At 44.3% G+C, this 23,708-nt stretch overlaps 1 protein-coding gene across 4 annotated transcripts; it reads left to right on the top strand.

The window, feature by feature from the left end:
- Positions 1-755: 755 nt before the first annotated feature.
- Positions 756-23,316, top strand: LOC108157304 (ABC transporter G family member 23). Of its 4 annotated transcripts, none has more exons than XM_017289308.2 (11): positions 8,629-9,304; positions 13,825-14,076; positions 17,646-17,855; positions 19,808-20,324; positions 20,393-20,541; positions 20,742-20,847; positions 20,909-21,190; positions 21,254-21,702; positions 21,764-21,824; positions 21,886-22,217; positions 22,274-23,316. In XM_017289308.2, the coding sequence occupies exons 2-11, from the start codon at positions 14,063-14,065 to the stop codon at positions 22,446-22,448; spliced, it is 2,295 nt and encodes a 764-aa protein (XP_017144797.1). In that variant the 5' UTR covers positions 8,629-9,304; positions 13,825-14,062; the 3' UTR covers positions 22,449-23,316. The 4 variants fall into 4 exon arrangements, with proteins under 4 accessions (XP_017144794.1, XP_017144795.1, XP_017144797.1 ...); XM_017289307.2 differs by having other exon boundaries at positions 20,706-20,847; XM_017289305.2 differs by lacking the exons at positions 8,629-9,304; positions 13,825-14,076 and adding an exon at positions 756-1,565 and having other exon boundaries at positions 20,706-20,847.
- The last annotated feature ends 392 nt before the right edge of the window (positions 23,317-23,708 follow it).

Genomic DNA, 23,708 nt, shown 5'->3' with positions numbered 1-23,708 from the left:
GTGTTGGCATCTAATACTAAGTAAAGTGGGAATTTATCAAACGATCATCAGATATTAGGAAAATATTATAAATTTTACTCCTAATTTGATAAAAATGTACTGCAGTGCCTGGAGGTTTTTTACCAGTTATTTATTCTCAGCGAAAAAATTCCTATAAACTAGGTGCGCAGTCATAAAAATCAGTTATTCCATACGAGTATTTTGAGTACGAGATGTACTTCTGTGAGAATGGAATGGATAAATGTTGAAATAGAATGAAAGTGAAAATGTTTTGGAAGTTATTGGAAGAGAGATAGAACCGTATTATTGCACCATGCAGAACTGTTATCCATTCTAAATGATTAAATAACCAAAATATATCCACTATTCATAGCACTGTAAAAACTTCAGCTAATTTCTGTGATATTATCAAGCCATTGCATTTATTTCCATTCCCCTTCCCCCCAACAAGTTCGTTGGCTTGGGCTCTGCTTCACTTTTATCCGACTCCAGTGCATGACTATAGTCATGCATGTTTTTTATCTATACGAAAAATAGCAATATCAGATGGGAATACAGGCTCTCTCACAATCACCCTCTCTCTTTCTCGCACTCTCCCTCTCTCGCTATATATCTGCCTCTCTTTCTGTTTGTCTAACTATCTCTTTCAGTTGAACGCTGCACAGTGCTCTCGACGCTCAGGTGTTGTCGCATTTTGGTAGCTCTTGGGCCTGCTGCGCTCGTCTTGGGGTTTCAGTTTCGTTCATGACTTCGGCGCGTTAGGAGGTAGCAGCAGCAGCAGCAGCAACGACTGTAACATCCACATCTTTAACCACTACATCACAGCACTTTGAGGCTCGGCTCTTTTATTACGTGTGCATTATAAAAAAAGTAAAATTTATAAGTCCAATTACGTGTTTACCTGCGTGCGCTCATCGTCGTGTCGTTGGTGTTGTCGCTATCGCCGTTGCCGTTGCCGTCGCAGTTGTCGTTTTCGTTGCCGCTTGTATGTCCAATCCACGTTTTGGTTAGCCAAAACCACAGCCAAAACCAAAACCCGAATAAAGTTAAAACAGCTGTTTGCGCTACAGCTGGGCAAAAGGCCAGCGAAGACAAAAGCGAAGCTAAATAGCAACAATAATCGCGCGCGAGTCGCGACTAACATGAAGTTCGGTGCCTAAGTCTTTTGTTTCTCCCAGCATTGTGCACATTCGCAAAAGAAGAACCAACTGACAGCAGAGCTGTACAGAAACACGAACAAATCGAATTAAACAAGACTGTTTTAGTAGCAAACACAAAAGGCAAAAGGCCCAGTGGAAACCAGTTGTGCAACTACAATTCAAAATATTCCCAAGCCTTTTACTAGCCCAAGCCCGTGCCCGTGCCCTGCCCCCGTGCCGGCTCCCCTGAATCCAGACCGCAGAATCCTGTCCCAGCAGCAGCCGCCGCTCTACAGAAATCGAAATGGCACCGAAGAAAGAGGTAACCTTGAGCCAACAGCAGCAGCATCAACATCAGCAGCAGCAGCCTGTCATGGACTTTGAAAGGATTAAGCGTCACTTCAGCTGGTCGGACCCCAGTGCCATGTGAGTCAGAGCTATGGGTATTATTCGTAGCTGTAGCTACAAGTTTTTACATCACCATAAACAGCTGCCTTAATGGTTCCATAAAGTGGTCGTTAAGCCGAGAAACCCCGAAACGGAACCGAGTCAACGAGTCAGCTAAAGCAATTCGTTCAAGAAGAGATCCAGCAGATCCAGCGATCGACGATAGCCATCTCTACTAATCTTATGAAGTTCGTTGCCAAAATCTTTCGATTGTCTTTGGTTTGCTTTGTTTTAGCCTCAGGCCAGGCGGCCGAAAAGACAACAAAAACTGGTTGGCTTTGAGATCGTGTAGCTCAAGAACATTCGGTTTCCGTTTCGTTTCGATTCAATAGAGTTGTGTTTTATTGCCGATTGACCGATTTCTGAACAATACTCGTACTCAGAGCAAGCCAAACTTGTCTTGCATAACGCTAATCGCACGTGTATGCTGTCAACGGAATTGAAGTTATTTTTGGAAAACAATTTTGGATTTATTGATGATATTTACGTATAAAGACAGGGAGAAGGAGAAAGATGATAGCATTCATTAATTGAGGGAGCTTTAGAGAGTGCACATGTATATATGGAGATGCAGTGACAGTGAATAACACTTGAATAGGGAGTGAAATATTCAGTGCATCGGCCAAGGGTTACATGATGATTGGGGCTGAGGCTGAGTGAAATGCAAATTTGGATAACTCATCGGTGATAATGACAATTGAAAATATTTGCACCGTCCAGCTCGGTGTGTCCTCGTGCAATTGTACTCATAAGTATTTGTTTTCCCTGTCTTACAACATTTTCTGCACAAATTCCGCGTCATGCTTATTAAGCGCTGGGCTTTAATTGCACTTACGCGGAGTATTCACATGCTAAGCAACAAAATCAGCTAAAGGTAAAATGTGACGAGTGAAATTTGCCATTATATAAAATACGCTTACGCTAACGCTATAAAGTAACAAATTTATAACAAGTTGTGCACATGCGCTGCGCCGCTCTAAACGAGCGATGAGCCACACCACTGAGGCCCCTACCCAAACGATTAAAAATAGAACCCCAGGGTCGCCACAAGAGGGTAGAAGGGTTCAGCTCAGCGTTGGGCAACGGCTGGCTGGCTTTCAGCACTTGGTAATTGCTAATTTCAATAATTTCCTAAAAGCAAATCTTCAGGCAGCTCATCATAAATAGCAAACAAATAATGGTTTTTTGTGCGAATTATCATTCATCATCATCGCAATCGCATTCGGCGACAATTGGGCGCCGATCCCGGACTCCTGTTGCAGCAAAGTGGATTATAAAACATCCGGCAAGATGCCGATGTGTGAAAATTATTTGGCCATAATTCAAAATTCAATACAATTGTATTTCCCTTTAAAATCGATGTATGCGAAACTTTCCGGTTTATGTAAATCTGATTTTTTGTTATTAATATATGCAGAGCTTCTTCTTTGATTTGGCTTAGTTTGTGAATGATATAATATTGGCAACACCCAAGATACATACGAGATATGCTGGACAAGGGTGTAGTCATGGCATTTGAGAAAGGGTGATTCGACATAGGTCGAGGCTTAACAGAGAATTAACCCTTAAATTATCCATTGATAGTACTTTCCATTTTAATGGAACCACTTTATAGCTCTTTTAGCCCCCTTTTCGTACATCACTGTCAGGCATCAGAAATGTTTGCCAAAAGCCAACATCACATTAGCATCGAAATAGGGTTTTTTTTGGGTAAGGTCTTTAACCGAACGACTGCCTTGTCTAAATGAGTTAGTCTGTTGGTTTTAGCGGTTTCTTTTGATGGCCTTCATTATACAATATCCAATGCTCAATCGGCTGCGTCACTTCCGCATGAACTAGTTCAGTTGTGAATGGCAGGGAAATATTGGGAAATCACTATGGTTGTGTTGTGTTTTTCTTGAGGGACGGGACCCCCCACCGGCTGGCGTGCCATTAATTGTTATTATTGTACCTTTTGGCTGATTGCCGATGATGCATGTTGTATGCCCGTATGCCAAGCACGCCCCCATACTGACCGAACGGGTGAAACTGTTTTAGCGCGCGGTTGGGATAAAAATTCTAATTGCTGTATAATTAAAATTCCACAATCATGAAACCAGAAATGAAACTGGACAACAGCGCATCTGGTGCTGGGCTGGAAGTACAATAATTTATAATTAATTAATATAGCTTTTTATTTTGTTACTTGGAAGTCATTTACATTTTTTTTAAATCTTTTTACCAACAAAAATTTCCTGTGTTGATTGGTGTTTAAAGCTTGAAATAAAGCTTATATTATCGACGTCGATGTATCACGTATACGATACGACTACGTATGTAATGTCGCAGACAACATGTAGAGTACAAAGCTTTTCGGCTCTGGTAACTTTGCAGCAAAGCGCGTCGTCTCTGTTATCTTTGAAGAATAGCTTTTTGACTCTGTTAAAATTCGGCTCAAGCTTTAATTTTTTCAAATTATTTACGCACTTTGTAGACTCGACTGTCATTAGCCAAGTGAAGTGCGTCTTTGGCAAAGGAAATGGCAATTTTATTGCCCAGAGAGATCATTATACCTATAATATTTCTGTTGACTTCGGAGTACTCCGCTCTCTGTTCTGCCCTGCTCTCTAATTGACTTCAAAGTTCAAAAAGCAAATTCTGTTATTGTATGCCTTGGGGGAACACTTTTTTGGTCATATTCTTGAAAAATGGTAGAATATTTTAGACAGAGCGTCTAGAACTTTTTGAACTTTAAGCGTACACATTAACGTAGGTACTATATTTAGATATATTTGCTTGCCCGTATGTTCTGTGCCCTCAAAGGCCACAGAACTACGCGAGAAATGGCGATGTCATCTAAATAAAAAGAGATACACACACGTCTCTCATAATGCCTGACAATGGAAGATTTATATCCGCAATGTGAGAATGTCAGCGGCTTTTGATTTCCTGAATAATCTTTATGTTCAGGCCCTCGCCGCCGGCGGCAGACTTTAGAATGTAATTCTGAGTTATAATAAATGAACTCAATCACGTATGCTTCCCAGTTAATGTCCTGAATCGCCCCTGTCATATAAATTAATGCCGATTCTTAGGGCCTTTGTGCCGTGTTTTCTTTGGCAACTGGGGGACAATGACGTCATTTGCGGTATGAACTTTTGCCAATACTTTCACCGCTCCGCTCGGTTGCAAGAAGCCATATGCATTGTCTTAGAGCGACAGCAGTTTTTGGTGTATTTGCTCATGGCATTAACAGCAATTTGGCCCACCTGATAATTGGCTCGAAATGTGGCTGGGCCACAGTCCACCAGACCAACAAACAGCATTGCACAATGCGGGCCAATCAACCTGGCAGAAATCTGACTCAAATGCCGTGCATTGTGTGCCAAAAAGTTTTCCTCAGATAATTATAGACGGATACACATATATCCCAAACGTTGAGCCCACTCCGACGTTGCTCGGCCAGCTTTCGGTTTGCATTTTATTCGGCTTTCATGCTGCTTGTATCTTTTGCTCATTTGCCAGTTTACAAGAGACCTTGACACATTTGGGGCGTGTGTGTTTTTGTGGCTTTGGCCAAAAAATCTTCACAAATTATAAAAAACCAGCGACGATCTCCAGCCCAGCCTCATTCACATCAAAAGCCGAGTTCGCTTCAAATTCGAAATCTACCAAAAAGCATTACAAAAACCAAATGGAACGATTGCAATTTCGTAGATCTCTCTCTGTTAATGGGGCGTCGACAGCGTCTAATTGTAATTAATTAAGCCAAGCCGCTTGCATTAGCAGCTCTTTTGCATTTGCCAGGCCAGACGCTAAACACCAGTCTAGAGTCTGAGCTGAGCTCCAGCTTCGCGTTGCGTTGCGATGCAACAATTGCATAATATTTGGCGAGCACCAAAAAGAAACAACTTTTGAGTCACCGCAGCTCAGCTGCCGACCCACCCAGCGCCAGCCCCAGAGCTGGAAACTGCAGCAGGCCCGGCACGCGAATGAATGCGCCAATCTAGAGAGGAGAAAAAGTCGTGAGTGTAGTCGTGAGGAGAAGACGATCATTCGCTTGGAAAACTCAGACGTGAAACTTGATTTTTTCCTGATCTCAAGAGTACGTTCTCGATTTTCAAATGATTTTCAATACTTTTTACTTCCCCTCACGACTCCATCGCCAGTTTAGGCGTAAAAGACATAAAAGAAATAGGTGATTAGGACACAGCACGAAGGCGAGACGAACCCGAGCGAGTGGCGAAAACGAGTTTCAAGCGAAAGGGAAATTTTATCGCAAAGTGCAATCCGTTTTATGAGCTTGAAATTGCCGCCGCCGCCGTCTCGATGCAATTAATTTAAAGCCAGGCTGTTGCTGTGGCTGTGGCTGTGGCAGTGGCTGTAGCTTCTGTCACTCAGTCCAGGTCCAGTCCAGCGCCATTCCTCTGGCAGCTTCCCAGCCAACTTCCTCGTCCCAGTGGCGACCTTGTGCCCGTTTTCACAGCAGCATAAAAAAAGTAAGAGAGCCGAAACAAAACCGAAATGAAATTGTCTGAATGAATGTCCATTGGCCACTGGACTGGGAATGGTTGGGGGCTATAAATGCGCAATGTAGCAGACAAAACAATACAACAAAGTGTAGATTTGAAATGTGCACATCGTGAAACAAAAGAGGCTGAAACAGACACAGAAACGGAGACAGTAAGTGAAGCTGTCGCGGGTGAAATTGATGCCATGGCAAACCCTCAAAATGTTGTCAACCAATTTCTTTAATGCTTTTTGGACATTTTCGCTTTTTCGGGTTGTTCAGGTTCGGGCCAAATGCACTGGCCAGGCCGAGTGGAGTCAACAAACTCGTCCAAGGTGTCGCTGCCACAGCATGACTTGCCTAAATCCGACAGCCTCTGAAACAAAGCAAAGACAAAGACAAAAACTTAGAAAATTGCAAGCAGACTCTTTTGGTTTGTTTGCTTTTTTATTGGTAACAAAATGTGTGTTGGCTGATCTTTGTGTCTCAAGTGCTGTTTCTCTGTGGGCGCATCAGATTAATATATGAACTAAAACATCAGCTATGTACGTTAAGAAATTGGCAGACTACGTTTACAAGAGTCCCGTCTCGACTACACAAATTGGTACACCATGAGACGGCAGTTTGCTTGTAATATTAGCTTGAAAATCTATTTGAGGCATGCTTTTGATGATGAGCATTTTGAATCTTAAAGTTTATCTAGACAGTTGCAAGTTGCATCATATCCAGGCCTGGTTAATGATGAGGAGCCGTCTGGCTGAATATCAGTTTTCAGGGCTCATTAGCACGTTGCCTGTCGTCTTCCGAAAACCATGTCAAGTGCGACGGCAACGCATTTTGTTTATTTTTTTATATTTATTTCTTGATACATATGCACGCGTACGGACGGATAAGCTGAATACATGCTTGTACAAATGCGTATATTACTTGTATTTTAACAACAATTATGTCCATTGCAACGACAACGAGGATGTTTACAGGCACATCAGTCAGCCAGCCAGTCAGGTGCAAAATCGCCTTTATGCCAGCCATTAAATCTGACAGACATGCCAGGTCGGATCAGGCCGGGCCGGGCCACGAGGCGTATGAGTAATCCCTCCCTGAAGGAAGCTCAGCAAAACAATACCCTTCATATGAAATACGTGTACTTACTGATTCGGCAGCTGGATAAGCCGCTGTTTTGGGTCTCGGGACCGCATATAGCAGGCGACCTTGTCACTTAATTGCCGTTTAATAGCACCAGGGCTATGCTCGAAGCCAGAAAAATGTAAAAATCCATACCAAATATCCAATTGGTCAGCGTATCGCGGTCTTTGCAGCATGTGCTGTGTCCATCGACCATCGACCATTGACCATTTACCATTTACCAGCTGCTTAAAATGTTCGAGCGCGTTTGGTTACAACACTCTTTCCGATCCGATCCGAACCGATGCGATCGGTAGATGGATGGCACATTTGGCCAGCACTTTGGGGCCGGCAGACACCCACAGCACGGTCGATCGGCCGATCGGTTAGCTGTGCATTTTCAATGTCAGTATTGCGCAAATGTGAATAGTTTCTTTGGGTTTGTGGTCAGGTTTTTCGGTTTTTCTTACCCCAAACGGCAAACGCCCTTAGTCACGCCCTTAACGCCGGCTTGTTAATTTTTGGGATGACATTGAAATTGTGCAATGGGCAAACAACAACAAAATGTTTTAATATAGACATGTTTATTGATTTATTGTTGGACAGACAGCCGTCCATCACTCGTCTCGTCAATTCTTCGACCCAAAGCATTCTTTGGCACATTAATTATAGTAATTAAGGCATTTAATTTCGCCTTGAGCCAGCTGCGAAAATGTGTACGTATGTCTCCCTCTATTCGGGATGAACTTTGCTCTACTTGGGCTCTACCTACAATCACTTACATAAGCAAACCACATTTTTAATTAAAAGTGCATGGGAATTTCAATGAAAATGCAATAGCAATTACAATTTATGAAATGCGAAGCCAAATGAAGCCATTACCCCGATCCGAGAGAGTGAATGGTGAGTGGCGAGTCGCGGTGGCTGCTTTTGCAATTCTTGCCACTCGCAAGAGCAAGAGCCAACAGAAGAAGAGCTTCCCCATGCGCCGCAACGCGTTGAACGATAGCCCGCCCTCAAGGTCGTCTCTCGGATTACATCAGACTCGATGCACAGAAAAACCCCAATAACCTGGGCCTGGGCCTGGGCCCGGGCCCTTTTGTGCCGCATGGTTCCCTTCCCCAAATAAGCCCCTGCTCAAGCGTCGAAGGTGAACGAGCTGGAGCCAAAAAATGCTGCAGCGGAACGCCAGGAGCGAAGCCAACAAACTCTGCCTCGCCAAAAAGTCGCTCACTCGCAGTCGAGTCGCGTCGCGTCTCGTCGCGCTCATTCCACAAGTTGCCACAAGCGACTCAATCCCGTACGAACGAAATGAGTGGAGTGGCCTTTTGAGTGGGTTTCGACCGGGCACACAGGTGTTTTTTTTTGCTTTTGCTTTTGCTTTGGCTTCGACTCGGGCTGAGACGTCGTCTAGCTTTCAGTTGAGTTTCTGGCAGCAAGGCAACCGCAAGTCCACAGTCTACCACGCGTCTAAAGTCGCGCATAAAACGCACGTGCAAAAGTGCAACAGCTTCGGTGTCCCCCACACGTCCGCTCTCTTTCACTCACGCTCTTGGCTGGTCTGGCCGACTGTCCGTCTCTTTCATTGGCAAAGTGTAAAGTGCAAAGCTAGCCCCCAAAGCTAGCAGCGTCGGCAGAGGCAGAGGCAGCATCAGTGAAGCGGGGCTCCAGCCACAGCTCGGCCACCGACTCGAAGTCAGTCTTAGTCGAACCTTTCAGAGCAACGCAAGTGTCTCCGAAGTCTGCTCTCCCGTTGTCGCGTGGTTTTCTGTGTGTGCCCCGAAAGTGTCGGGTGTCCGACTAAAATATATATATATTTTGACGAGAATTGTTTAAGCGGAGGGCGCGTGTGAGCAAAAGCCAAAGGCGATCTATCATTAATTCGTGCGTTCGTGCCTTAAGTCTTTCGTTTGGCGAGAGCAATCAGCGCATCCTACGCTTTTGTGCCCACTGCTCGAAGTGAAAGAGAAGTGGATTATAGCCTCAACAAAAAACGACAAATTTTGTGCCAACATTTGCACAGTCCCCCCAACCCCCAAAATAAAAAGAAAAACTAAACGACGACGTTGACGAGAGCTTCGTAAATCTATTTAGAACGCGCATTGTAAGTGTAAATTTGCTCATCAAACAAATGCCTGGCACGGAGATTTGGAGTTTGTCGAGCTTGACTTGGGCACAAAGTGCTATATACACGTTTCAGGAAATCACTTCTCAAACATTCGCAAAAGGCAGGCAAACAACGGGCTGTGCCCATGGGGATAAGGCAGAATTCTATACAAAATAATATTCAAGCAAACAGAAACAGCAAAAATAGAAAAACAGAAAAACAAAAATCAATTCTTCATAAAACAAATGGCTGCCGCTTTGTTGTTGTCGACAATTACTTTGTTCGACAACTTCCACCACGATGATGATCATCATCATCAACGCTATCCACAATCCTCAATAAGATTTCCACTCCCCCATTCCCAATCCCATTCCCATTCCCATGCCTTCATCGGCTTCTGTCCGTTTATAATGTTCAAACGCATGCGTTCTGCGACCGGCATACAAATGTCCGGAATGAATTGATATCGTCGTCATCGGCTACTCAAAACGCTGTTAGAATGCGGACTCCGATGAAGCCAGGGCCCAGCCAGCTCTTGCTACATATTTTCGTACAGCAATTTGTGGTGTATGTGTCCATAACTTCAGTGGCATTCAGTGCATTCCACAGGGAATCGCATGATGTGTCATTCGCTCAGTTGGCCATCAGTGCGGGTCCGTCGACTCCATCGCCGTTGCACTTAGCTTAATTTTCATTTTATTGATTCAGTCCGTTGGCAGCGGCCTTAATCGGCTTAAATGCTTGCGCAGTGGGAAGCCTTTCAAATGTATCTGTTACACTTTTTGTACCCCACTTTTGTAGCTTGCGCTAAAAATAGTCAGTGCTAAGACCTAGCTTTTTTAGAGGCCCCGCACAGGCATGTAGCTATATGATTATCTTAGATAATCGCATCTATCATTCCCCATTCTGTGGCTTCAGTCTGCCCTTAGCAACACAATAAGTATCTGGACACACACACACAGAATGCAACGCAAACGTGCACTGAGAAGAGGTCATCGAGAAGCCGAGAGCCGTAAGAGAGTCGGCCAGTCTCTGTGCTAGCCAGTACTCGTATCCCTCTGTGCTGGCGTTTGCAATTTCGAGCAAAGTTCAGCGTAATTAAGTGTTGTGACTTTTTGCATTTTCATTGCACAAGTGCACAGAGAGTACAGCGATAGAGCGATACAGATAGACAGATACACAGATACTCTGATTGTAGTGAATCGTAATAATAACAATTATAGCAGAGCAGAGCAGAGCAGAGCAGAGCGGAGTGCTTATGTCTTATAATAAAATGCATTCATTGTCAGATTTTGTGCACCCCAGACCCAGAGACCTTCGCGCGGGCCCTGAAATTAGTTGTCAAGGTCTTCTCTCTTTCCACTCTCCACTCTCGCCATGTGCATTTCCGAACTGAGCCGATCCGAAACTGTGCAGCGATTTAAAGCTTAAACTTGAACTGGTATTTTTCGTCTTTGGGGGTTTTTCTGTTGTTTCTGTAGATGTTTTTTCTGTTGTTTTTTTTTTGGGGTCTTTCATTCTCTGTATATCACGTCGCGGCTATGCTTTGAGCAGAGTTCAAGGTGCCCCAACAAAAGTATGATGAAAACTGAACTCAGATCTAGATGCGGCCATAAAAGCGGTGCGACATTTAATTAATATCAAGGCACTCGCTGCCATTAACATAAAGCTTTATATAAATGACTGTTCTGCCAGTCTACTCTAGAAAGATCACTAAGTGATCCGATCCGATCCAATCCGATACGATACGATCTGAATCGAACCGAGCCGATTCGATACGATTCGATCGAGTAATGTAATGTTAGATAATTACGGACAATTTGCATTGCTTTAATCGATATTAAATGAACGGTTAATATTTCCCCTCAGTGACGGGGGGCATAACCAATTAAATTGAACTTAAACCGAACAGATCTCACGGCTGCAATGCAATTTGTTGGTCACATAACGCACTCGATAATTGAGGGCTGGTCGACTGGTTGGTCACTTAATGACTAAATGCCAGGGCCTAATCGCTCAATAACGTCAACTTAGATGATTGAGCTACCTGGTTAGACTTAGACACAGAGACCGACAGACAGACTTAAGAACAATGTATTTGCACTAATGGAGAGAGCACCTACATGTATGTATTCATAAAGATGTCTATTAGAAAACGCCCCAGAAGGTTGCTACCTCCGGGGAAATTTGTAATTCAAACTCGTGGACATTAAATTTTCAATGGAACATTTCATGACAGACACAACATTTGTTGGTGTTCACGCGACCCAATTGGAATGCCGATATCAACATCATCCCCCTCGTCGTCCTACGAGTATCTGGAACTGATTGTGCAATAGCTACATGGGGGACATGGGAGGAGGAGGAGGAGGCGGAGGAGGAGGGATAGAACAATTGGGAAAATTAAGTATTAATTGAGGCAATCCAATCGGACATTCTCTTTCGAGTTTTGCAGGAATCGTTGTCGTGTTGTTAACTCGATTCGATTTGATTCAATTCGATCCGGCACTCCAGAGACTGGTTTATAGATTACCTAGACCAATCGATGGAATTGATTAGGTTCGGCACTGTGTGGCCTACCCTGCTGATGACTTCACACGAAACTCAAACCAACTTAAATCAAACCAATCAATATCAATCCACCCATCGGGATGGGATTATCTAATGGCTGGCCATATGTGGCCGCTAGTGCGGGTGAGTGCTCGACTATTGATTTGGGCACTGAAATCAGCCAGAAAAGTCTTAAGACCTGTTGCAGAACCAGTTGCCCGACAACGGGTTTGCCATTTGCGGCACTCAACACTGGCCAAAAGACCAACTCGACTCGAAGAAGTTGCAGCCACAAAACTGTGTCGCACACAAGTGCAGCGGGCATAAACACGCCGGCAGACAGACAGACGGACACGCAGACATGCATGCAATTATGTCATCGGAAAAGCCAGTCGAAGAAAATGAAAACGCTTCGGAAAACGCAGCACAAACTGGCCTGCTGCGATGAGATCGAAAGTACTCGGCACTCGGCCATAAAGCCGCACTTTGTACTCCCTGCCCAGACGGGAAAGGAGTTCCGTTGAGTGGCATACTGCCAAGGCAGTTCTAATGGGCTCTAGGCTTTGGGCCTTTGGAGGCCGCTTTAATGTCTCGCACATGACTGCGGCTCTGGCTGTGACCGCTTGCTTAATGCCACACACGTAGCTTAGCCATCGGCATTAAGCAGTCTCTTAAAATCACAAAACCATAATGGGTTTTCCTGTCTGCAAAAATAAAAACGAGTAATCTGTCCAGTCACAGCTGCTGCTGCTGCTGAAAAGTCGTTCAGTGGTTGCATTGCCTCATTGAAATTTAAATTGTATTTAATAAATTTATTCATGCATTGTGTGTGCCACTGCCTGTCCATACAGCTGGTGGACGGAAGGCTTTCATGCTCAAGCGATTTGCTCATTGCTCAATATGCGGTGGAGCCTCAGAAAGATTTCAACTTGTTGATTCTGCTAATTCATTGAACCTCTTGAGACTCGCGAATGAGTCACACCTGCCCGCTGATGCTGGTTTTTTGTGTTTTCACAATTCAGACATTCGATGACGCACGTGGTAGAAAACTTTCCGTTGCATCGGAAAGGCCCCCGGAAAGCCATTGCATTGCATGCCACCACGACTGACCTTGTCACGGCAACGCACTCGGCATGCAAACTACAGATCAGCAAAACCTCAACGATCCGTAGTAGCGTTTTGCTAAGAACTTTGCTCGCTTTGAAAGCTGAAACTTCAACAATAAAAACCATTTGGAGAGCATCAGGCAGCCAAGCAGGCAAGAGGCATAGTCAGTCATGTCCAACAGAAACAACAGAATTCCAATGTCAAATGCGTACATTGCTTTTGGGCTCAATTATTATTATGATTATTATCATTGTTGTGCTGACTTAAGCGGCTTTTGGCCTGACTGACTGACTGCCCGACTGACAAAATGCTCAACGTCGAGCCGTTCAAGAAATATTCACAGTTTTCTTTGAGCCATGGATCATATAATGCCGTAGTCATATAGCATGACTTGGCATAACTGCTCGCACAACAGAAGCAAACACCGCAAGGTGTTGATTGTATAATGATGTCTGGTGTATCGAATCGATATGACCGCATATCGAACGGGGACTTAGCGGGGAATTCCATTCAGTTAGTACGAGTAAAGCTACTTTTTCTACTACTCTTTCCTCTTTCTAGAAGCTCGTTTCAAGGGCTTTTCTTCCCACATTCTCTCGGGTAGAATGGTAAGCGCTTTACAGAGTCATTGATAAATTCTCTACACCCTCTTACACTCTTACACCCGTCTCTACAATCATCATCAATGATGACTGATCGAAAAAATAAACAACCTGCGTACAACGTGACGTATGTGAAATGTGCGAAGCGATTTGAAAGAAATGAAATGCCAGATGCCCAGCTCGACAGACTCCCAGATCCAGCCAATGCATAAATCAAACAATTTATGCTCAAACATGATTATTATTTATACATTTCAGCATTACATTGTGTGCCTGAAACACATGAAACACACAGACACTTTGCAGACACTCGAGCAAATGCAAGAGATTGGTCCGACTCTGGTGTAAAAGTAAAAGTAACTACCGGTTAAACAAAGGCAAATCAAAACATACGAAATAAAAACGTTGAACAAACGTTAGCAAATCAAACAAATAGCCACCCACTCACCAGCAGCAGCAACAGCAGCAGCGCACCACCAAAAACAAATACAAAAAAATGCTGATATCAACGTAAGTAAATCCCGCGGATGAACGTGCAGAGATTACGGCCATAAATCGCAATCAGTGTTTCAATTTTGACCCACTGATGTTGACCCACTTGGGTGCCAGTCAATCGCCCGCCGGTCTATCAGTCATTTCCAGTCTTCCAGTTGTCCAGTCATCCAGTCATCCAGTTTCCTGCTGTCAACGCCCGATCTCTCGGCTTTAACACTTGTCGACCCATCAACATTGCATAATCCCTCAGCGAGACGGCTTTTGATTTGACTTTTCCAACGATTCGCTTTGCCCTTTTATGTCTTTTCTGCTTTGGCCATATCTCTTGTGTTTTTGTTTTTGTTTTGGTTTTGTAGTCGTCGTATCGTATGTATCTCCCTTTTGCATATTCGCCAGCGACCGCATTTCTCAGCGGGGCGAACAAGTTTGTAATTATGTCAAATACCAAAAGGCGCTCTCATTGCATAATCCAAATAATCCCCATAGCCATCGCGAATTATGTACCTCTTCTGGCAGATACATCTTCCCATGATTTATGCTCTTATCCAATGAAGCTGAAACAATGCCCGGCCTTGGTTTTTGCACTTCTCTCCCGCTCGTTACTCAAAATAATGTGAGAAGCCATTGATTTATTTGGCAATTGACAAGTTTGCCATTTCAATGGCTGCTTCCTCGTTGGCCTGTCAGTGGGAGCTTGGGCTTAAGAATAGAAGCCCATAATTAAATGCCATTGAGGCAGCTCAGACCGACAACAAAAGTCAATTACACGATGTCATTTGCATCTTCCGCGTGTGGAGGCGACTTGTATGGAAATGCCTAAGAGATGTATTGCTTATCAATTCTCTGGCTTCTCCGAAGTGGATTGGAATTCCCCGCGAAGGCCCAACGAAAGAAAGAACCAATTGTACGTTCCTGTGGGATCGGCGTGCTTAAAATTCAGCTCATCATCGCAATTGCTGCGTGACAGACTCCAGAGGCAGAGCCAGGGGCATAGCCATAGCCCATAGCCAGGAACAGTTTAAATCCGAGTCTGTCTGTTTGTCTGTCTGTCTACTTTGCATGCCTCTCCATAGGCTGATTATATGCGATTACCCGGCTCAATCATCAATGAAATGGCAACACGAAAAGCCTTCTCCCTAACGTGTTACATAAGCAAAAGATTTAACAGTCTTTATCTTGGGATGACCTCATTGGCACCTCTGTGGGAGTCGCACTGAACTTTGTCTGTCTGTCTCCGCTCGCGGCTCTCCTCTCTCTCTCAATTATATATGGGGTTTGAATTCTAAAGTCCGCTATTTGCTCAATGAGTAAAGTGCAAAACAAAATATAAAATCTGCCAGTTATGGCCCACGGAACGTTCAATTTATTGATTATTCGAGGAAATATACTCTGAGAAAATGACAACATAGAGATAGTGGGTTTCATTTTTAAAAATATACTCATACATATCTTTGGGTTTGTCCCTTAAGTGCCTTTCCATGGAGATAACTCACAGATGTTGACTAATCTCTCACAAATTCTCACGCTCTATCTGTCGTCTGGGTTTGTCACAACGATGTTGCAAGCCAACGCCAACATCCACAAAAAAAAAAAAAAAGACCAAAAATATGTGGCGACTCTGTGGACACATCGCTGCATGCATAAATAGCGCTCTAATAGTTAATTAAATTATCAATAAGCAGGCACAGACCAACAAACACTATCAACATGCCCACAAAACTCTCAGCCATAAATGTCAAACGCACCCAACTCACAAAAAGAGAGGAGACAAAAATGTCGGTTTGTTTGTCATTATAAAAAACTACTTGGCCTGACCTTGTCCATTGTTGGCTTGACGGTGCGCGCGCACACACATTTATATTTACATTTACATTCACAGATACAGATGCAGATGCTCAACCCAGCACACAGATACACTCTTGCACAGATAGACAGAAATTTACGCAACCTACGAGTGTTTGGCTTTTGGTCGCCAGTGACTAACTTCGACTACAATAGTACTCGTACGCAAATCGAAAGACTCCGACAACGAACTTGAAACACATTTCGTCAACGAAATTGCAGCATGACTATTTCTGAGTGCGCTTCGCATTCAGAATCCGTTGTGGCCCAGCCCCAAATATTGTCATGGGGGGACGCATTATGCAAATATTTGATAGGCCGCATAATAAAGCTGCTACTTAATTTTCACTGCAAACTCGGCATCGACTGTCGAGGATGTTTGCTCGTCACTCGAGCGGTAGGCTGGCCATTGCCGGCCATTGGGCAACCGTCATATCATCTCATCTCAGTTCGGATCGGATCGGATCGTCTGTCTCGTGCCTTATACAAAATGCAAATATTTGCGGTCGATTGAATATTTATTTTAACGAGAAGTAACGCAACGCAACGCAAGCGATTAGCAAAAATAAGTTGGGGTTCGATTGTACCCAAAAATCCAAACGTTTTCGAAAGCGACAACAAAACTGATCGACTGCGCTCAATCAGTGACCTTGAACTAGTTTCCCCCCGTGTTTATTTTTTGGTGTGTGTATCTCGTTTCTCGTTTTTTTTTCTTTTCTTATATGACTTGCTTTTTGGGCACTCCGATCCCCGAGCCCCGGGAGAGTTCGTTAATGATACGAAAGGCCCGCAGTCAAAATATGTTAATGAGGTGCGAAAATGATTAATTGCAGGCAATTATGAACTTTCTTCGCCGAACCATGGCTAACAATGCAGCTAACCTTGACCCAAAAATTGGCTGAACAAAGTATTCCCCCACATGGTTCGGGCCTCCGATGTGCAGCAGTGTAATGCAGGCCAAAACTGCAAGGGAAATTGCATAACGGCTCAGACCAGACCACTGCAAATGCAAACTACAAACAGTTTGCATATTTGCTTAACGGCTGGCCTGGCCAACTAGGTTCGCGGCTGTGGCTGAGGTGGTTAAGCAATCGGCCAAAGGCAGAGCTAGAGCTGGTCCGACCAGAAAGACCGTTGAGGCTTTAACAAGTTTACTTTACTTACGAGTATAGCGATTTGCTTGGTAAGCATTCACTTCGGTGTCCGACTTTGTCTTGCCAACTTTGCCAAGCGATCACATACTGACCACCACTGACCACTGGCCAAGTGGCCAAAAGGCGCGTTGGGCAAGAGAGACGAGTGTATCTGTTGGACCAACTATATGCTCGTAAATATTGAAATGAAAAGTGTTGCCAAGCCGGGCTCCATTGTTGCTACTTCTCTCTCTCGTTTCATGCTTTTTTGCAATGTGTGCCGCTGACATAGTTTTCAAAGCGCCAAACCACTGAAGCATACACCAGATACACGAGCTGATACACACTGAGATACTGAGATACAGATACTACTCATATGCGACCCCCCGATCGTTATGCAAATGCAAAAACCAGCAGCAGCAGCAGCAGGAAGCAGTCAATAGCCAATATAGAGAGACACAAATAACTAATAAAATATTCTAAAATACCGAAACGAATGACCTGAACGTAGAGTCGGAACAAGTTTGTAGTTTCGATGGTTATTATTAGAAACTATTTTGAGTAATATATAGTTGCAATTACTAATTACAACGATTTGTCTCCTTGCAGCATTCCCACAGACTCCGCGATGGCGGCCACAAACAACGATGGTGGCACACAGCCACAGAATGCTGTTTCGGCCTGGGGCCAGCCCGCTGCCGGGCCACGCAACACACAGGCCGCCGTATCCGTGCGACATGCCTTCAAGGCCTATGGCAAAAAGAAGAACGCCAACCAGGTGCTGAATAACCTGAATATGACAGTCCCCAAGGGAACAATGTAAGTAGCAGTCGTCTGTCCTCTGTCTCTGTCTTCTATAAAAGTGAAATGTTGACAGCTTCATTTAGCAACTAAATAAAATAGAAACGGCGAAAGTAATTAACACATCAGAGCATCGAAGCATCAGAGCAGTGCCCATGGGATCTCGAATATATACTGTATACTGTATATTTGATCGACTCGAATTAGACGATCGAAGCAGACGATTTCCTTGTAACTAAGATTTGATTGCATGCCACGAGATTTTAGAGTATCCGTCAGAGGTCATTTGGTTACGCTCGAGCTCGAGCTCGAACTCGAACCTCTACAAGTAATTGCGGCAATTATATGGCTAACCAGTCCAGTCCGGGCCAAGACTAGTTTGCGCGCTCGTACTGTACTCGTATCTATCTTGTAATTGAGACGGCATTTTTGCATGATAATTCGATGCGGCTAACGAGGGTCGTTAGAGCACTTCGCCACACAGATGCCCCAAAGAAGTGATCCCCATTAAGGCTTAAGAGGCTTCCTCTTCTACCCGGCTGACGTCAATATCTGGTCCCATTCTACACGTTTTCACAATTAAAAAACAAATGCCGTCCGCATGCAAAGACAGCCATTGATTTGCTATATCTGGAAATAAAACCAATATGCAAAGCAATATTGATCGATTATTGGCAGGAAAACGATACTCAGAGTTCGATTTGCTTTTGTTTGTTTGCCTTCTACATATATCTCTCCATCTCTGTCGCGGCACATGTGCTTAATTGTGCCCGCCCCTAAGATCCGACCCGCTTCATGAATTTTTTGGCAAACATTTAGGGGCCATAAATTTCCAATCGTAAATAATTCATTTTTTATTTTGATTTTTTATTTCTGCCTTTGGCATTGATAGTGCCCGAAGCTAAAGCCCGAAGTATTGCTAAAATATTGGTGTGCCGTGACTCTGATTTCGGCATTCTTAATGATTTATAAGGCACACTTAACCATCCAGCTATCAGGGCTTGTGTGTATGTCGTAACGGAGTTTTATTCTACGACAAACAAAACGAGTATTATGCTGCAGTCTTGACCCAGTTAAAAGTTTGGTTCGTTCAGCTTTGACCTAGGTCATGTCAGTTGCCGAGTCAACGAACTGCACGCAGCGGCAGCGACAACGGCCAGCAGGCCAGGTCCAAATGGCTTTTGGGCTTGTTTTCAAAGTCACTGAGGACTGACGATTATGCCAATTAAAGTCTGCCAGTCTGCGACTATCCTCCCTGGGGTTATATCAAATGTTGTTTATAGCCAAAGTTTAATTCGTTAAATGGCGCTGCGTGTTAATTATAATAATAAATCCAATAACAGGCCAAAACGTGCGACCTACGTGCCGCAACATTTTGTCAAAGGCCGAAAGTCCCAACGAAAACAGACGACAAAATAACAATCCGATAATCACGATAATCATCGCCTATGAACCTCATCATGATGATAGCCCGTCTGCGTCTGCCACTCCACAAAAAGAGGCGGAGTCGCGTATCTGGCTGGGGGAGGTGGGGAAATGCTACAACTATATTTCTTACTTTTCAAGGTGAACATTTCGAAATAATTCAACTTGAACTGCGGGAATTAACATTGACATCGTCGCTGACATGCCACGAACGTTATACATAGGTTATATATATGTACGATAATACGATTATATGTATATATCCCATGTTTGTGACGACAGTTTTCGTGCTGAATTTGCGAAAACAATGCTTTCTCGCTGTCGTTCTCTAAACGATTTAGTATCCATTAATAGTAGACTTAAAAGAGTGTATGTAACTTCTCTACCGGCTGATGTTCGACCTATAGAAATCTAGAAAACTTAGAGAATAATAGGTATAGACATGATCTACAAATCTACCAAATATCATACTGTTCGGATGTTTTCTTTAGCACCTCTATTTTGGTTCATTTCTCATCCAAATATCTTTATGCTTCCTCCTTTAGTTATGGCCTACTAGGTGCCTCTGGCTGTGGCAAGACCACACTTCTGTCCACCATTGTGGGACGCCGCTACTTGGACTCCGGCGAGATTTTCGTCTTGGGCGGCAAGCCAGGCACCCGGGGATCGGGTGTGCCTGGCAAGCGTGTGGGTTACATGCCCCAGGAGATTGCCCTCTACGCAGAGTTCTCTATTAGGGAGACCATGATGTACTTTGGCTGGATCTTTGGCATGGAGACCAAGGAGATTGTGGAGCGCTTGCAGTTCCTGCTCAACTTCCTCGATCTGCCATCGGAGAAGCGTCTGGTCAAGAATCTGAGTGGCGGGCAGCAGCGTCGCGTCAGCTTCGCTGTGGCTCTCATGCACGACCCGGAGCTGCTCATTCTCGATGAGCCAACTGTGGGTGTGGATCCCCTGCTGCGTCAGAGCATCTGGAATCACTTGGTGCACATCACAAAGGCTGGCCAGAAGACGGTCATCATTACCACACATTACATTGAGGAGGCGCGACAGGCGCATACAGTAAGGGATCTCTTAAGAGGTGTATTTGTAGATCTTCGCCTCATCTTTGCCTTTATTCCAATCCTTAGATCGGTCTTATGCGATCCGGACATTTGCTGGCGGAGGAGTCGCCCAGTGTCCTGCTTTCCATCTACAAGTGCATCAGTCTCGAGGAGGTTTTCCTGAAGCTCTCGCGCATCCAGAGCCAGAAGGGGGACGTGACCCATGTGAACTTCAGGTAAGTCCCAGCCGGTCAAAGTAAACGTGTTTAACCCCTCTAGCGTCGCACACTCTAATCCCCAAACCGTAATCTTCTCCATTTGGCACTCCACTCGCATGTTCGCAATCTGTGTTCCACCATACACCATCCACCATCTCTGTGTTTGTGATAATTTGGAGTAGTAACAACATCTCGTTGCACGCAATGGCCTTTGGCAGCAAGATGGACAAGCCCAGCTCCAGCCAAGAGGGAGGCGTTGTGGGCCTCAACTTCCACCAGAGCAAGGAGGTGCTGATCAATGACAGCAATGGCTCCATCTACACGGTTTGTTCTCCTCTTTTCGGCCGATCTCCTTGCTCATTTCTGCCTTTTGCCCCAATGTTAGCTCAACCAGGAACCGTATAGCCCACCGCCTTCCAGGCGCAACAACAACCCCAATGATGAGGAGAGCTGCCAGGACTGCTATGCCAATCTCTGCAAGGTCACCTCGAAGGGCAAGATCCGTGCCCTCTTGACCAAGAACATGCTGCGCATGTGGCGTAATGTGGGTGTGATGCTGTTCATCTTTGCCCTGCCCGTGATGCAGGTGATCCTCTTCTGTCTGGCCATTGGACGCGATCCACAGGGCCTCAATCTGGCCATAGTCAACGGAGAAATGAACAATACGGTATGCCAGAGCTACTAGAAGATGAAGATCTCCCAGTTCGGAGTCACAATTCTGTTCTTTTAGGAGACCTGCTTCTGGGAAGACGGCTGTCACTTTGCCAACCTGGGATGTCGCTATCTGAATCACCTGAACACGAGCGTGGTCAAAACGTACTATACGGAACTAGAAGACGCCAAGGCGGCCGTGAGAAGAGGCGAGGCCTGGGGTGCTGTCTACATCACGGAGAACTTCACGGACGCCTTCACAGCACGCGCTGCCCTTGGCCGCGAGGCGGATGACGAGACGCTGGATCAGTCCGAGGTGAAGGTCTGGCTGGATATGTCCAATCAGCAGATCGGCGTCATGCTGAACCGCGACATACAGCTGGCATATCGTGACTTTGCCATGGGCCTGCTCGGACAGTGCGGCAACAATCCCAAGTTGGGCGATGTCCCGATTCAGTTCAGAGATCCCATCTATGGCACCATGAATCCCTCGTTTACCGATTTCGTAGCACCCGGCGTGATCTTGACGTAGGTTTTTGCTATAAAATATATGAGAATACAATTAATATTTTATTTTATTGTTTTATAGAATTGTCTTCTTTTTGGCTGTTGCTTTGACGTCATCTGCATTGATTATTGAGCGCACTGAGGTAACGAAGAGATGCAAATATATATAGCCCTGCATATATTAACTTCCTGGATTCATTTCAGGGCTTGTTGGACCGTTCTTGGGTGGCTGGTGTTTCCCCTGGCGAGATCCTCTTCTCCCATGTCATCACCCAGTTCGTGGTGATGTGTGGCCAGACCACGCTGGTGCTCATCTTCATGCTGGTGGTCTTCGGTGTGACCAACAATGGTGACCTGTTCTGGGTGATTGTGCTGACGCTTCTGCAGGGCATGTGCGGCATGTGCTTCGGCTTCCTCATCTCCTCCGTTTGCGAGCTGGAGCGCAATGCCATCCAATTGGCGCTGGGCTCCTTCTACCCCACCCTGCTGCTGTCTGGCGTGATCTGGCCCATCGAGGGTATGCCCGTGGTGCTGAGGTAAGCGTCTCTTCAAGAGTCTCCAAGAATCCAAGTACAATTCTTCTCTCCGTTAGATATATTTCATTGTGCCTGCCCTTGACGCTGGCCACCTCATCACTGCGCTCCATTCTCACCCGTGGCTGGGCGATATTCGAGTCTGATGTCTACATTGGCTACGTGAGCACGCTCTCCTGGATCCTGGGCTTCCTGATCCTCACGATGCTGGTTCTGCGGGCGAAGCGCGGCTAGAGGAGTCGTCTGTAAACCGGAGTACATAATTTTAGATCGCGTTTAGTCGTCATTGTCGTCCCTTCATAGCTCTTAAGATAGTTTTCCCCTAGTTGTTTATTTTATTAAATTCTCAAACACTCTACCCCCTCTACCCCTTTGCTCCTTTATATGTATCTCTCTTTTTCCGCCCAAATGTCATAAATTATTTAAGCACACGCAGCTTTCCTTAGCTTCTACTTCGCACTGCACTCCGAGCCCTATAAGTAGTCGTTTAAGTCTGCACATTTCGTAGTTTAATTTGTAAGGTTTAGGTACCTAAATGAATTGTTGTTGCTGTAAATATGTTTTGTGTCACAAATTAAAAGAAAAAGTCCGTTTGTGAGCGACCTAACTAGACGTCCATTATTCGCAATCCTCTGTTCTAGACCTTCTCTTGTTTCCAAAACGGGCAATTTATTACACACACACACACACACAACACTAATTTTATATATTTTTCAATGGACTGTGATTGTTCTTTTTTACATATTTCACGCGAAAGCCTAAAGAACAAAAAAAAACAAGAAAAACAAACAAAAACAATATGGTGGGTTTTGTTAATAAAATTAAGTAGTTTAAAGCATTTTTGTATGGGTTTAAGTTTTTTAAGTTAAAACATAATTAAATACAATAATGTTTACCCTAAAGAGTATATCCACATATACGAATACACATATTTCAGGAAATATTATGCTAAAGGCATAAGTATTTCACAACGAAAAAAATCGTAAGATAAAGAACAAACAACGAACAAGTGAAGCAAAAGTCCTTATTTAAGCATGACCAATCATTAACTATGTGAGCGCAGTTATGTATAAATAACAATAAAAACGTGAATAAAAATCTATATATCAATCTTTTCATTGAATTGAGAATAGTTCTCAAAACGCAAAAGCTCGTCTTTGGATTGATGTTTTATAGTTTATAAACATTAACCAGTTTCCCGTGTTAGGCTTCAGGACAATCTCTACAAGCCAAATATTCGCCATGCAGAGCACACACATCAAATTTTTGAACACACCGGCAACGAAGGCGTGAAAACTGCCTGTATTATTCTTTTCATTAAAAGTATAGCAAAAGCGTATAGATTTTCTATTATTTTTTAAGTATAATACTTGAGGGAAAATTGTTTTTGAAAATCTCATTCAAATTTTGTTTTATCGATAAGCCGCGCGCATAACAGAACATAACAGATAACATGAGGATAACAGCAATATGTAAGAGTAACAGGCCAGCTGT

Source organism: Drosophila miranda, chromosome 2 (assembly GCF_003369915.1).
Source record: "Drosophila miranda strain MSH22 chromosome 2, D.miranda_PacBio2.1, whole genome shotgun sequence".
Taxonomy (NCBI): domain Eukaryota; kingdom Metazoa; phylum Arthropoda; class Insecta; order Diptera; family Drosophilidae; genus Drosophila; species Drosophila miranda.
The sequence above is the reverse complement of the archived record's forward strand: the minus strand, read 5'-3'. Positions and strand labels throughout refer to the sequence as shown.

What these genes read in the sequence shown, in the direction of transcription:
- LOC108157304 (XM_017289305.2), top strand. Translation starts at nt 1,444, where the DNA reads ATGGCACCGAAGAAAGAGGTAACCTTGAGCCAACAGCAGCAGCATCAA. An exon ending in ACAGTCCCCAAGGGAACAAT is followed by an intron (nt 17,856 to 19,807) that starts GTAAGTAGCAGT and finishes TTCCTCCTTTAG; the next exon opens with TTATGGCCTACTAGGTGCCT. An exon ending in TGATTATTGAGCGCACTGAG is followed by an intron (nt 21,825 to 21,885) that starts GTAACGAAGAGA and finishes GATTCATTTCAG; the next exon opens with GGCTTGTTGGACCGTTCTTG.